At 38.9% G+C, this 16,806-nt stretch overlaps 1 protein-coding gene across 1 annotated transcript in view; it reads left to right on the top strand.

Moving 5' to 3' along the window:
- The window catches only part of LOC140482872 (CAP-Gly domain-containing linker protein 4-like), a 276,546-nt gene that overhangs the window by 156,135 nt on the left and 103,605 nt on the right, over window positions 1-16,806 (top strand). Inside the window, exon 9 of the mRNA XM_072580592.1 lies at window positions 1,710-1,850. Coding sequence (XP_072436693.1) covers window positions 1,710-1,850 — 141 coding nt within the window. The remainder of the gene's footprint in view (window positions 1-1,709; window positions 1,851-16,806) is intronic.

Here is a 16,806-nt window from a genome sequence, read left to right as displayed (position 1 = left end):
CCAACCAGATATCCTAAACTGATCCAGTCCTAATTGCCAGCATTTGACCCATATTTCTCTAAACCCTTTCTGTTCACATACCCACCCAGGTGCCTTTTAAATGTTGTAATTGTATCAGCCTTCACTACTTCCTCTGACAACTCATTCCATACATACATCACCCTCTATATGAAAAAGCTGCCTGTTAAGTCCTTTTAAAATCTTTCCCCTCTCATTGTAAACCTATGCTCTCTAATTTTGAACTCACCTGCCCTGGGAAAAAGACCTTGGATATTCACCCTATCCATGCCCCTTGTGATTTTATAAACCTCTATAGGGTCACCCCTCAGGCTCTGATGCTCCAGGGAAAATAGCCCCAGCCTATTCAGCCTCTCCCTATAGCTCAAATTGGCCAATCTCAACAATATCCTTGTGAATCTTTTCTGGACCCTTTCAAGTTTAACAACATCTCTCCTGTAGAAGGGAGACCAGAATTAAATGCAGTTTTGTTATAATTATTCTGCTCCATGGTATAAGATAAGCTTCAGTAGCATGACAAGAAATTTGGTTAACAGACAGGTAATAAAGAGGCTAAATGTGGATTGCGCAGATTGGAGAAAAGTTGGAATTTGTGTATGACAGGTGTCCATAATTTTAGTAAAGGTAAGACAATTTGCTGATGGCAGCAAAGGAAGCTTGCTAAATAGTGAAAGATTGTAAAGGATTACCAGGTGGATGACAGATGCAACCTAATATGACGCATGGGATAATGCAGTATTATTGTAAAAACAACAACGAATCCATAGGCTCAACTGAAAAATGTTGAAGGGTTTGGGCCTTGAAACCTAATTCTTCAAATTCAGAGTCACTGGACTCACAGATGCTGCATTTCTGCTGAGTTTCATCAGCAATTTCTGCTTTTCCTTCAAGTACATAATTCTCTGAAAGTGTAGGGGCAACTAGATTTTAAAAAAGACTATAAAAGGGGTCAATAACAATTTATAAGAGCAAAGTATTAATAAAGTAAATGTGCAGTCATCATTTTAAACAAAACATTGGCTAGGGTGCGGTTTTGGCACCCATTAAAGACATAATGCTGATGCACTACAGCTTCACCAGGATGATGCCAGTGAAAGGAAATGATAATTCTGAGAAAAGACTTGAGATCAAAGCTGTCTGATGAAGTAGAGATCAAGATACTCAAGTTACATTTCTTTACTATTTATGGCAGTGAAATTATAATTTGGTTAATTTATTAGATAAAATGAGCATAAAAATTCAATAGCTACCAATGAAATGGGACTGTGTGAACTACTAACCTTAAAATTGACGTTTTGCGAACTTTGCCTTTGAAAACAGTGTGTGAGAATTGTATGATGTGTGTTTGCAATGACAATTCCATATGTGGTGATCTACATTCATTGTACCATCAAGTTTAGTAAGCATTTCCCCATATTCCCAAGGATGAAAAAACTGGAAGACATATACAGGTACTCAGGGAACACTGTAATCCAATTGCTAATGTTCCACCTGGTTTCAGGTGGTAGAGTTAAATAATGCATACCTCTGTGTGGTCTTTAGGGTGGAGAAGAATATCTTGAAAATCGATGATAAAACAAAATCTATAAAAAAGATTATTTGGAATTTATGTAGAGGGTTTTCGAGGCACTGTTATTCTAGATGTATTCTACAGTAGAAGATCTTTTCTAAATTTTTTTATTTCCTTGAAGGGATTTTTGCACCGCTTTCCAAGATTAGCAAAGTACCCATGGTAAAAAAGAGTGTAACAAGGACATCATCAAGTAAAACGTCAACTCCTGTCCGATCACAAAAAATTGATTTGTCGCATGTTACATCAAAAGTTAACACAGGTAGGCTGAAGTCTGCTGTGGTAAATAAATTGGATATTAATATAAAAAGAAGTGTTTGTTTTTAGTTTTGTTGAAGAGTATAATTTTTTCATTTTTAAAAATCTATCGGGTCATTACCTGATAAAGGGATTATCAGTAATATCATTGATTTATTTATTTAAGCCCTTCATTTTATGATTTTTTTTCTCTTTTCGTTTGTAGCAATTGTATTTAATATTGCTTACCTGAAAAAAGTATCAATTTCCAGCATAAAGTGTTAGGCTGACGACTGTTGAATGGTGATAACTGCAGCAAGATCAATCCAATTGACTGTTTTTGGGGTAACAATAATCATGACTGCTTTAATTGATGAAGTCCTTTTCTTTTGAATATACTTTTAGACTGAGGTTTTCCATTTTGAAGTTAAAGCATGGCATCAAGCATGTTGGTTGGTATATAACTGCTAATTCCTGGAGCAAGTTATCTCACATGATTGTGTGTTTCTTAGCTCATTATCTTTGCAAGCGAGGTTGCACACGTTTTACAGCAAATCACCCGGCAAATGAGCAGGATATTGTGCCCATTGGTGGCATCTGGTGCATCTGGTGCCACCTTTAAAGGACACCACTTCACTTGCTGCAAGCCAGAAACTTCCTGTCAGCCTGTGGTGGCCATTTGAATACAAAGGATATCCCAGGCATGACTGATTATTGCCATGTATGAAATTTAGTGCAGATTAGTGTAAGATCATCCATTTTGGATGGAGGAGTAGAAAGACAATTTATTATCTAAATGAAGAGAAACTTCAGGGTGCTTTGATGCAAAATGATCTGGATGTTCTTATGTGTGAATCGTAGAAAACTAGTATGCAGGTCATAAGAAAGGCAAATAGAATTTTGACATTTATTGCTAAAAGAATAGAGTGGAAAAGTTGGAATGTGTACAAAGCACTAGTGAAACCATATCTGCAGTATCACGTACAATTTTGATCCCTTTACTTGAGGGATGCAGTTGAATTAGAGGCAGTTCAGAGAAGGTTCGCTTTATTTGTTCCAGAGATGAGGGGTTCAACTCACAAAGCTAGGTTGGGTAGTTTAGACCTATACTGTCTTGAGTTTAAAAGAATGTGAGGAAATCTAATAGAGGTATATAAGGCGATAAAAGGGATTGACAAAGTAAATGTAGAGATTTGATTTGATTTGATTTGATTATTGTCAGATGTACCTAAGTGTAGAGAAAATCTTTGATTTGCAAGCAGTACAGGCTGATCATAGTAAGCAAGGATGTAAAGATCATAAGGTGACAAAAACATAAGGTTACACTACACAGGATGTGCATGAGGCAAGAACAACATTAAAAAGATCAACATTATTTGAAGTTAGAGAGTCCATTCATCAATCTAATAACAACAGAGAGGAATCTGTTCATGAACCTGCTGGTGCATGTGTTCAAGCTTTTGTATCTTCTGCCTGATGGTGGTTTGAGAAGTGCAGTTGTCAAGTATGTATTCATTTCTTTCACCTATACTTTCTTATTTGCTCTTGGAAGGTGGGCATCACTCATTGGCACTGCTGGCATTTTCTTTGTCCTTAATGGCCCATGAAAAGATAATGTTTTCCAGTAGAAAATGTCTTAGGTTGGAACTTTTATGATTGTGATCCATCAAAGATGAATTATTATCAAGTCAGCTTGGGGAGGAAACATGGGGATCATCATTTTTTCATGCAACTGTCGAACTTGTCCTTCTCACAAGGGACATGATTGCTTAGTGGTATTATCGCTAGACTATTAATCCAGGCAGACATTCAGCCAATGTTCTGGGGACCTAAGTTTGAATTCTGCTACAGCAGATGGTGGAATTTGAATTCAATAAAAATGTCTGAAAGTAAGAATCTACCGATGACCAAGAAACCATTGTCAATTGTTGGAAAAGTCCATCTGCATCACTAATGTTCTTCGGGGAATGAAATCTGCCATCCTCATCTGATCATGCCTATATGTGACTCTCAATTGCCCTCTGAAATGGCCTAGCAAGCCATTCAGTTGTATTAATCAATACAAAGTCTCAAAGAAATGGAATTGGATGGATCACCTGGCATCGATCTAGACAGGGGAAGTACAATGGCAGAAACAACCCTGTCGACCTTGCTAAGTCCTCCATGCTAACGTCTGAGGACTAGTGCCAAAGTTGGCAGAGCAGTCTCACAGAGTAGTCAAAAAACAGCCTGACATAGTCATACTCAAGGAATCATATCTTACAGACACCACTATTACCATCCTTGGGTATATCCTGTCCCACTGGCAGGTCATACCCAGCAGAGATGGCAGCAAAGTGGTATACAGTTGGAAAGAAATCTCCCTAGGCGCCCTCAACGTTGACTCCGATCCCATGAAGTTTCATGGCATCAGGTTAAACATGGGCAAGGAACCCTCCTGCTGATTACCACAAACCATCCTTCCTCAGTTGATGAATTGGTACTCTTCTATGGTGAACAACATTCAGAGGAAGCACTGAGGATGGAACGGGTACAAAACATATTCTGAATGGGGGATTTCAATGTCCACCACCAAGACTGGCTTGACAGTAGTACTACTGATTGAGTCAGTCAGGTCCTAAAGCACTTAGCCTCTAGAGTGGAGCTGCAGCAGGGACAAGAGAACCAGCAAGACGGAAAAACATACCTGACCTCATCCTGACCGATCTGCTGGCTGTGGATGTTCTCGGTAAGTCCTGCTTTCACATTGAGAATAACGTCCATTGTGTGCTGTGGCACTATCACCTTTCCAAATGGGACAGACTTCGAACTGATGTAGCAACTCAAGACTGGGCTCCACGTTGTGGGCCATAAGCAGCAACAGTATTACACTCCAGCACAATCTGCAACCTCATATCCCCCACTTAACCATTACCATCAAGCCAGGGGATCAACCCTGGTTCAATGGACAGTGCAGGAGGTCATACTATGTTCCCCTCACACCTAAAAATGAGAGATCAGCCTGGTGAAGCCATCAAACAGGACTACTTGCATGCCAGACAGCATAAGAACAAGTGATCAACAGAACTAAGCAATCTCACATCCATTGGATCAGATCTAAGTTCTGCAATCCTGCCACATCCAGTTGTGAATGGTGGTGTACAATTAAACAATTCATTGAAGGAGGAGGCTCTACAAATACCCCGATCCTCAAGATAGAAGAGCCCAGCACGAGTGCGAAAGATAAGGATGATATGTTTGCAGATATCTTCAATCAGAAGTGTTGAGTGGATGATTCACCTTGGCCTCCTTCACTGGTACCCAGCATTACAGATACCAACCTTCAGCCAATTTGATTCACTTCATGAGATAGCAGGAAAGGGTTGGAGACACTGGATATTGCAAAGACTTTGGCCCTGACAACATTCCGGTAATAGTACTGAAGACTTATCCTCCAGAAAGTGCCACTCCTAGCCAGTACTATTACAATACTGGTATCTACCCCACAATGTGGAAAATTCCCCAGCTACGTCCTGTATATAAAAAGCAGGACAAATCCAACACTACCAATTACTGCCTCATCAGTCTACTCTGGATCATCAAGAAAGGGATGGAAGTTATTAACAACAGTGTTACCAAGCACCGCCTGCTCAGCAATCACCTGCTCAGTGATATCCAGGTTGGATTCCGCGAGGTCCACTCAGCTCCTGACTTCATTACAACCTTGGGTTCAAACATGGGCAAAAGAGCTGAATTCCAGAGGGGAGTTGAGAATGACAGCTCTTCACATCAAGGCTGAATTCGACCAAGTGTGACATCAAGGAGTCCTAGCAAAACTAGAATCAGTGGGTATCAGGAGGCAAATTCTCCACTGGTTGGAGTCATACCTAGTGAATAGGAAGATGGTCATGTTTGTTGGAGATGAGTCATCTCTGCAGGACTTCCTCAGGATGGTGTCCTAGACTGAACCACCTTCACCTGCTTCATCAATGACTTTCCCTTCATCATAACGTCAAAAATGGGGATGTTCACCAATTAAAGCACAATGTTCTGCACAATTTACAACTCCTCAGATACTGAAGTAGTACAAGTTCAAATACAGCAGGATCTGGACAATATCCAGGCTTGGGCTGACAAGTGGCAAGTAACATTCGTGCCATACAGTGGCAGGCTATGACTATCATCAGTAAGAAGCAAATCAACCACCACCCCTTGATATTCAATGGTGTTACCATCACTGAATCCCCCATTATCAAAATCACCAAAGATTCTCAGACAGCACCTTCCAAACCCATGACCACTTCCATATAAAGGGAGTGAGGGAGTGCCGCACTGTCAGAGGGTCAGTACTGAAGGAGTGCCACACTGTCAGAGGGTCAGTACTGAGTGAGTGCCGCACTGTCGGAGGGACAGGACAGAGGGAGTGCAGCACTGTTGGAGGGTCAATACTGAGGGAGTGCCGCACTGTCAGAGGGTCAGTGCAGAGGGAGCGCTGCACTGTCAGAGGGTCAGTACTGAGGGAGTGTCGAAAGTGTGAGGTTGTCCATTTTGGAAGAACAAATAAAAATGCGGAATACAGGGTTAATGGTAGGGTTCTTAGTCAGGTGGAGGAACAGAGGGATCTTGAGGTCTATGTACATAGATCTTTGAAAGTTGCCACTCAGGTGGATAGAGTTTGTAAGAAGGCCTATGGTGTATTATCGTTCATTAGCAGAGGGATTGAATTCAAGAGTCGTGAAGTGATGTTGCAGCTGTACAGGACTTTGGTTAGGCCACAGTTGGAGTACTGTGTGCAGTTCTGGTCGCCTCACTTTAGGAAAGATGTGGAAGCTTTGGAGAGGGTGCAGAGAAGATTTACCAGGATGTTGCCTGGAATGGAGAATAGGTCGTACGAGGATAGGTTGAGAGTTCTCGGCCTTTTCTCGTTGGAACGGCGAAGGATGAGGGGTGACTTGATAGAGGTTTATAAGATGATCCGAGGAATAGATAGAGTAGACAGTCAGAAACTTTTTCCCCGGGTACAACAGAGTGTTACAAGGGGACATAAATTTAAGGTGAAGGGTGGAAGGTATAGGGGAGATGTCAGGGGTGGGTTCTTTACCCAGAGAGTGGTGAGGGCATGGAATGCCCTGCCCGTGGGAGTGGTGGAGTCCGAATCATTGGCGACCTTTAAGCGGCATTTGGATAGGTACATGGATGGGTGCTTAATCTAGGATAGAAGTTCGGCACAACATCGTGGGCCGAAGGGCCTGTTCTGTGCTGTATTGTTCTATGTTCTATAAAATGATAAGGGCAGCAGATACATGGGAACGCCATCACCTTCAAGTCCCCTCCAAGCCACTCACCATCCTGACTTGGAAGTATATTGCCATTTCTTCAGTGTTGGTTGGTCAACATTCTGGAATCTCCTCCCTAATGGCATTGTGGGTCAACTTACAGCAGGTGGACTGCAGCAGTTCAAGCTCACCACACCTTCTCAAAGACAACTAGGGATGGGCAATGAATACTGGCCCACTAGCAACACCCACAAAGTTATTTGTTTGAAGTGTTGTGGAAATACCAGGAATAATTTCCTTAAAAGAGGTCATTGAAAGGTCCTTATGAATTTGGGAGAATTTCTTTACAAGGTTTCTGAGAATTCAAATGACACCAAGTTACTCTGCTGTAGGCACATGATAATGCTGTTTAAACAGTGACTGGATGGAGAGTGCTACTATATCTGGAATTATTTGGCTAATGAAAAGCTTTTGTCAAAGAGCTGCATGGCTCATCCTCCTTATTTCTAAAAACAACTGTTATTGAGTTTAATTGTAACCTATGTTTTTTTCTGGGAAAGGAAATTTCTCAATATTATATTGCTTGAGAATGCTGTGTCTCAAGACTCCATAGGCAACAGTACAGGATTGGTGATTTGACTACACATGGCAGAAAATCAGAAATACAGGCTTTGAAACATTTGGCACCTTTCACTTTTGACCTTCAAGAATGACCATAATGACCAGAAAATGTTTCCTTTATTTAAAGAGAGCATTTGCAGAGATAGGAAATCTGTTTCTTTTCCCTTCATTTGAAGTGTGTGTGATTTGCATTATTTGACGATTAACATTCATAGTTCCATTTTACTGACTCTCGGTTAGCTAGTTATTGTGTATATATTGAATAACTGTTGTTTTTATAATAACCAATTATTTTGTTCATTGAGGAGATATGGTCAATAGATCTTTTTTATTTAAAACCTCGTATGATAAGATATTTTATTTACCATTTTAGTAACAGGTAAAATAATTTGTAATCTGTAGCATAGTGGGATTAGATCAAGAATGCACTCATCCAGCCTCAATCAAAACATTGTCAAAGTAATTTTGATGACTTGCTGAACTGGCATCCTTTAAAAATAAACACTGCATCCTCAGTAAGACAATCGTGAAATTAGTGGATATTTATGTTTTTGGATGAGTTACTGAGATCAAACATTTTCCTTTATTCTAGCGGTGGTCTAGCTTCTTAAATATTTATCCACTCAAGGTACCGTGAAAGATTCAGGTGCACCAGCTAATCAAGAGAGAAATAATCACTCCAACAGTGTCAGAGGTTGGTTGGGAGCCTTTTATACAAATTGTGAAAAGAATATCAAAGTGATCTATTGAGTTTAGAAATTTGTTTGTGCAGTGAAAGGGGAAATAAATAACTTTCTAAGGCACTAGGCCAGTATGGCTAAATGCCAGTCAGGAAGTGAACATTCATTATGAGGCAGCAATGGTATTTTGTAAAGGTCAAAATATTTGGCATGCATTGCACAATCCTGCAACATCCAGTAGACCATTTGTATATGCAAATCAGGGGCTGAAAACAATATGTAAAATAACATTTATGTCACACTTTTAGCCTAAATATATTTCAAACTAGCTACATCTTGTATCTGTTGGTGAACTGTGGGGCTGTAGGAGATTACAGAATTCACAGGCCAAGGCTTTGGATCTGATTTAAGCCAGAAAACACAATGTGACGTTTGGACTGGACTTGGTCTGAGATAAGATGTCAGAACCAAAGTTTTGGATGAGCTATGGTTGAGACAGGGTGCTTGTTCAAGAGCTTCACTAAAGGATAGTGCTGAGGCGGTTGCACTAGATTGGATATACAAAGGACCTTATAGCTTTTAAACTATGGAAATTAGGTACCAATTTTATGCCTTTAACAATGCACACCTTGACTTTCATTGAAGGTGTACTTCTATATTGAAGGCTTAGGAAGCCAATCAGAGGCCGAAAACTGACATTGCATATCTCAATTTCTAGATTATCACCTTTACCTTCATTGTTCCTGATCACAAAATTGATTAACAATAAAAGACAAGTTATATTAGTTTAATTTGCAGTAAATCTAAAAAGCAGAAATCAATTGAAGCTCTGTGGTTGAATATGAATATTGAATTTTTATTATGCACGATTTTAGTGAAAACCTACATTTTTGTGTGAGTTGATCTATATTTATTTTATTTGGAAATATTTGTATTAGTACAACAATAGAGAGTATAATGCTACTATTTGTCATTTGCTATTGTTTCTCCAAAAGCATGTTATTGGAAAGAAATTCTTTGCTTATTTTTATAAATTTTGTTATGATCCCAGGAGAGACAAGTCACTTTGGTATTTTAAAGAACAAATATAAAATTCCAGTTACTTACTAAGAAAAAGCACAAGATTCCATAGTTATGAATAGAGGAAATTTTACTGTTCAAGAGTCAACAAAGCAAACACATGAATTAAAAACAAAATACTTATTGATTAATAATTATAAAACGCAAATCAAATGAGAAATCTAACAAAGACTTTTCTTACAAATTGATTTAACAGCCCACTTAGATCTTGGTGATCACATGTCCTACAAACTTTATCTTCCTTATAAACAATTTCCAATTCTATTTTTGGAGCTAAACTGATCCCCAGCTGACAACAGAGCACAACCAGTGTCCACCACAAATGGAACATGTGTCAGAACATGCTCAAATTGTCTGGAAGGCATAGATACATCAACATTGTCTTGATTGGCAGAAACAATGCAGCATCCTACTGTCTGCTTCTGGATCTGTACGCTGCCTCTTTAGTCTTTAACATGCTTGTACTGTATCAGTTGATGCTACTGCTCAACTTGGGCAGATTTGTGTCCGCTTATACCATTCAACCAGGATCCCTTGAAATTTTTGATTTACAAATTTCAGTTTGTTTTTGCTTCCTTAGAAAAATCAGTTTAATTTCTGTGTTTACTTTTTCTGTTTCCTTTAACTTCACTCCTGTATTTATCTGTTCTGTTCCTTTTAAGCTCAGATTCTGTATTCGATAGGTTTATTCTAAAAAACACAAATTATACTTTAAAAAACATATTTCTTCACAATTTATTCATTTTTTAATGTCAGTTGTAGTTTGTTTTTGAGAAAACAAACTGATGAACTTGTACACCATCACTTGCTCATCACACTAATTTAATGGATCTCCAGGTAATTCTCCTTCTTTGGAAACATTATTCAAATTCAAGCATAAATTGAATAGCAGTGATAAAATTATGATTTTATAATTGATTTTACTCCAAGATGTTTGATCTTTGCCCTTTCTCTAACAAAGTGATAACAATAAAGGAGTACAATTATTTCATCCAGTCTACACATTATTTTTGATTAGTGACAAAGTCAGCTGTAATGAAGCTGTAAAACATTAGAGGGAAGAAAATATGTAATAAAATATGTAATAAATTATTGGTGGCCGTTACAATGTATGACAATTAAATACATAGGTACGTAAGTTGAAAAGTCCTTAGATTTTCAAACTTTAGTTGTACTTTGAAGCAATATGAAAGGAGGTATTACCTTGAGTAAAAGATCACTTCATAGTTTCATCATAGTTTTCAAACAAACATTTCCACCTGGTTAATCACTTCAATACTAGAATATCATTTGCAAGTTTCACTTGCTTCTACCATATAATTTTGCATAAACATTTATTTTTGTGACTATTAAGTAAATTGAAAACAAAGCTATGTGCTCTCTCTACCTAATTCTGCCTAGCACGTAGACAACCCTGCCAGAAAGCCTCTGATCAGGGCCAAATGTCATGGAGGAGGCCAGCAACAACATGTCACAGGATTGTGTTCTTTCAGGGTAAGAGTAATGGAGACCTCCATAAGCATTCATGTGAACACAACATAAGGCAGTAGCCCGTGTGCCAGCTCCTACTGTAACAGGAGCAGCTTTTATCAGAAGTCTGAATGCTGCAGTGAAAGCTCAGTTTCTGTCATGCAAAGTCAACTTGCTGCCATAGAGGCTCAGATTGCTGTGATCATGACTTTAGTTTACAGGTCAAAGGGGTTTGCAAAATGTCACAGCAATCAAACAGTATGTCTTCCAGTAGATTACTGGAATTGATGTAACAGTTGAGGAATGATAATTGCTCTGTAGAGCTTGATCCTGCTGTCCTCGCAGGAAGACAGCATTTATCCTCCCCTTCCTAGCAGTTAGTGTCTCTCTTATTGCTAGTCAGCTAGACAGCTTGGACTGTTTCCACTCATGCTGAAATAATGAAGCGCACATTGGGCCTTCTAGAATCAGGACTACATACAGAAAAGTATTCATCTTAGGAATAAGAGTAGGCCATTCAACATCTCAAGCGTGCTCAACCATTTGATCGTCAGATTATGGCCTCAATAACACACTCATGACTTCAATTTTTAACCCCTCATCAATTAAGACTCTATATAACCCAAAATCAGCAAAATTCAATGACCATGTTTCTACTACTCTTGGAGGAATTCTACAGACTATCAACTATTTATTTTCATCCTCCACTCTACTTGCATTGAATATAGTTGGAGCACTGGGGCAGGTAGAAGAGAGGTAGCAAGGGAACATGCAAGTATTGACAACTGTTGTTGATTTTTGTGTGCAACTTGATTTCTTTTATTCATCCAAGGATGAATTCTATCCCTAAGACATGCAGAATTTCCACACAGAATTGTGAATGTATTACCAATTATAACAGAGCTCAATGGAAGTTTAAGGAACAGCCTTCCAAATTTAAAATCCACAAAATTAGTTTGGAATTTTTGTTTCTTGGTCGCCTTTGTTTGCACTGTGGCTGAATGATGTAATGGCCAATGATAGAGAGTCAGAAAGAGTGGAACTGTCAGCAAGTGGGAAATTAGGACTATGGTTATTGATATCACACTTAAAAGAGTAACAGAAAGTCCTAGTAGAAAGGGACAATTGGTGAGCTTATACATCACGCAGGAAACCAACATGAAACTAAACACTTGCTCGTTCAATCCTGTAGAATTCCTCTTCATCAGTCCAGGCAACAGAAGTGTTGTTTCTGCATGTCAACATTGTATTGAGTTTTGTATGGCAGTATAGTTTTCAAGTTAACAGGCTGCGAGTGTCTATATGAGTGCTACAACAAAAATATCAGCTATGCGGTCAATAGATAACCTATGTTCTCACATAGCTATCCTTTGATTTGCCAAAGTGTATCAGATGGGGCAGGCATATCAGACTGCTGTGGGCTTCTGCTGCGATACTGGCATTGATGTAAATGTTTCTTAACTAGACATTGAGAAAGTGGAGTCCCTTTTGGTTTACAAAGTACAGTAGGGTTGAATATAGAATCTGCAAAGTGATGTACATGCAGTCAATGACATCCTGAGAGAACCTGCAATCCGAGGAAAGCTTTGCATTGCTTCACCTGCATCTAACTGGAAAATGAGCGTAAAAAATGTAGTTTGCTCTCAATGGTTATAACGTGTCAGTGACCCAACTCATGCAAGAGTATATGGAAAATTACAGGATATTGCAATGTCCCCACCTTAATCTGGAAGAAACCAATGCCCATTGCAATAGGCACCTTCACACCCACTGGTTGTGCAGACCTTGTCATTCTGTAAACTACCAGTAGGTGGCTGAAGCGCAGTTGTTGCACATATTGTTTCTCACTCAGCATTCAGTATTTGTCCCTAAACATCTTAAATGGATATGGCCTTCTGATGATAATCCTACTTCCTCCCTGTCCTCCTTCCTCTTCCAGCTTCTTTTCTGCTCTACATGGCCTGCTCACCAAATTATGCAGCATTTTAGTGATAATAATGACTTGGAGCAACTGGTTCGTCTTGAAATTAGTGCAAATTCGTTCATCATATGGCATACGACTCATTGTGAATTCAGCAACTAATTCGAATTATATAGAAAGTGACCAATGCTTGTATTATCATAGAAACAGCCAAAAGAAATCAAACAGCAATTAACCTGAGAATAGATTAACTCTTTTTGTTATGATCCCACCTGATATTACTACTGCAATTCAGATTCTAGATTGCCATTGGAGGGATTTAAACTCATGTCCCTAGAGGATTAGCCTGGGGTTCTAGATTACTAGTTCAGTGATATTACCACTTACACCTACCTCCTTATATATTTACACAAGTAATGCCTTTTGTATGTAGTACTGTATCTCAATGTTTTTATATTCCAAGGCTTCATATCTCATAGAAACAGACTTGGAGCATTCTCGCATTTTCTAACAGAAAGTCTCAAGGTATTAATGATCAGTAAAACTTCACATAAACTTCCATAATCCTTCATATTTGGCGTATGTGTCTTGTGATACCCTACTTCTAAGTTTAATATAATTATTCTACAAAAAAAAGTACCTAATAAAGTCAAGTGTTAGTTTTGAATGAAGCTAGATTTAATTGTTTTAATAATGAAGTTATATTTTAACAATAGGTATTCTGCTTAGTGACTCTATAATCTTACAGCAGATTTCATTGCATTAATATATTGAAATCTGTTTCCAACAATGCCACTGGGAGATACTGGAGTCAATGGGCATAATCGTATAGGAGTCTGTGTGACATGGCCTATGGTGAGGTTTGTGTCAGAATTGGATAAAAAGTGTAATGAAGCCAATCTCCATGTTGGGAGGATCTCACGTCATCTTATATGTTTGTGATAAATGATGCAGTTAGTTTCTCGCTTGTCAACAATGAGTTGTCAATTAAGGACAATTAGTTCTTGTTAAACACCTGGTTGATGGCTGTTGACTCATCTTATTAATATTCAGCTTTCTTTCTTATCAAATGTGCCAAGCAAACTTGACATTGAGAAAACACGATATAGAAGTCAGAGTGGGTATCTGACAACTTCAGCTAACCTTCGTCCAAAGGATCTTTATATCGGACACCGAACATCAACATCTCAAGCACTCTCAATGGGCACTGGCTACATTTACATCATGTCCACAGGCACTGTCAGCTGATATGTGACAGCCTGTATAAAGCCTCATGGCACATCTCCGACACACTTACAGTTGCTTCTATGCCTTAATACTACATTCTGGCTGCACCAGCAACTATCATTATAATGCTGCTTCAGGGAAACTACACTCAGGGACATGTTTCCCGCTCATGCACTGGACCAGGCTGCATCTCCACTCTCGTCACTTGCTGTTATGGAACACACTTCCTCTGAGCCTATGTCGATTCCACAGCGTAATTGCATTGGCTTTTAGTGTTACCCCCTCAACCAGAGATACCAGGCTATTGCCATTTCTGTTGAAGAGTCACTGGACTCGAAATGTTAACTCTGTTTTTCATTCAAAAGATGCTGCCTGTTTCTCCAACATTGTACGTTTTTGTTTATATTTGCTTCAGATTTCCAACATCTGCAGTTCTTTGCATTGAGCTTGGCTTTGTCTACAGACCAACTGTGTGTGCAGTACACTTTCTCCAGAGTTACTGTTAGATTTATCTAAGCACCAGAACCATACCTTGAGCAGGCCTGCTAGCTACTCAGTGAAGGCCTTGGTTGAAGGATGGGCTGTATGGTGTCTGCATTGGAAAATTTGACTGGTTTCTTGTTACTTTTGTTACTTATTTGAGTGCATATTGCATCTCTACCAATCATCTTTGATTGTGTGTTTGCTTGTTTGGGGAGTGGACATTATATTTCAGCTGTTGTGAAAATAAAAATGTATTTGATCTTTTGATTAAATTTTAAAGAAAGCCTGTCTATGTCTGTTCTTTAACATCATGGCACTCAGAACTGTTGAGGTTTCACGAAAATAAATTTTGTTGCAGTAATCCAAGAAATGAAGGAAAGTGGAAGTTATCCCACTAATTTTCTCTGTGCTTAATGTAATAAGTATAATAAATAGTCTGACATTTTTCTTGCTTGCTTATTTTCCATGGTTCTCCAATCATCTCTGTTTCAATGCTGGGGCAACCTAAGAGATTTTTAGTATTGAACATCTGTGTAATCATAGAGTCATAAAGTGAAGAAGAGACCCTCCATCTCAGTGAGCCTGTACTGCCAAAAGAGATCATTCACTGTAACTTTGGGGGTGGATCTGAATAATGTCTTTTAGTGTTCCTGTGGATTCGCTGCCACTGTTATAGAAAATGTTTGCCAAAGTTCTTTGGAAAGTCAATCCTTTCGACTCAAAGGATTATTTACTAGCACCTTATTAACATTCTGTTCATTAAATCTGACAGGTGACTGACAGTGTCACAAATCCTACCTTTCGGGCTTACTGTGTAAGATGTATAATTATTGCTGACATTTTGACTGAGACTGATATTTTGATAATGAACTTCCAAACAAAATGACTCATTTCCCACTTGGCCTTTTGCAGCAGCTGCAGATAGTTAGTTAAAGAAAAGATTACATCAAGTCATGAACACTATTAAAAATAGTATCAACATGTTTAATACTTTAGTAATTTAATACAAACAACCCAAATCATTCACTTTGGAATTTGAGTAAAAAGTATTTTTGTAATATATTAATAAAATGACAATGTATCTACAATTTCATCTTTATTATACTCTGTACAAGAAATGCAAAAATAGCCAGGAAGTGAAAAGAAATATGAAAGATAAGAATTGAAGAAAGAAGGAGCAAGGGAAAAGAACATTTTTGCACAAAAGAGCCATTTCAAAAGAATACAAGAAGACATACTTCAGCAGCATTGTGAGGCTTGAGAGTATGTATTGAGAGCAGAGATAGCTAGATTCAACAGGGGATAAGCGATGCAAGGTAAATGAACATGTGGCTGAGGGAGAACCAGAGAGAAACAGGATGTTGGGTATGGGAAGATACACTATCACACAGGGGAGATAAAATCCACTTTTATTTTGATTTATCATAATTAGTCTCACTGTCACTTAATGGTTGAATACACATAAAATATTTACTACATCCCAAAGTAAATTTATTCATGAGGATACCCAACCTGGGAACAACTGTGTTTTTTAGCTGTTGCTCCTGAGAGGCGTTTTTGCAAGCTTAGTAGTTCTGCTTGAGAATTGTGAACTAATGTACATGATGAACAGTTGTAGAGAGAAATCCACAACAAGGGATGTGCTCTGCCATGGGCCAAGGGCCTGGTGGCCAGGCATGAGACCTCTTTGCTGTGCTGCCGTTGAAATGGAAGTCATCATTCTTCATCGCCATCTCGATTCCACTGATGCCCTTGCCACTATGAGCCCTCCTGGACCTCGTCAAAACAGATACCACTGATGCTGCCAGGTACTGCACTGAACCATACTTGACTCCGACGCCATGAATCCGCATTTCCAAGTTGTTAGATATCACAAAACTAGATGAGAGTGAGAGTTGTGAGGAGGATGCAAAGATATTTCAAGGTTATTTGAAGAGGATAAGTGAATAAAGCAGAAACTAGAAACAATAATGTCAAGAGCCCTTTCTGTTGCCTTCTATCATGATGTAATTTGAAATTACTCACTGTGAAAGAAGGTGGCTGTGACCACACCCAGTGTGCGAGGAATAAATGTTGCGACCTGTGAGGGAAGGAGTTGCAGGAATCACCAATGTAAGATATCTTAGAGGTCAAGAACATTACATACAGACCAATGCACTTGACCTGCAAGGTTCCTAATCCATGGCAATCCTATTATGGCACTCCTTGTGTGCTGTTCACTGCTCTGCCCCAGACATTGCTAAC

This window comes from Chiloscyllium punctatum, chromosome 11, assembly GCF_047496795.1.
Source record: "Chiloscyllium punctatum isolate Juve2018m chromosome 11, sChiPun1.3, whole genome shotgun sequence".
Classification (NCBI taxonomy): domain Eukaryota; kingdom Metazoa; phylum Chordata; class Chondrichthyes; order Orectolobiformes; family Hemiscylliidae; genus Chiloscyllium; species Chiloscyllium punctatum.
This window is presented reverse-complemented; position numbering and strand designations above follow the sequence as displayed.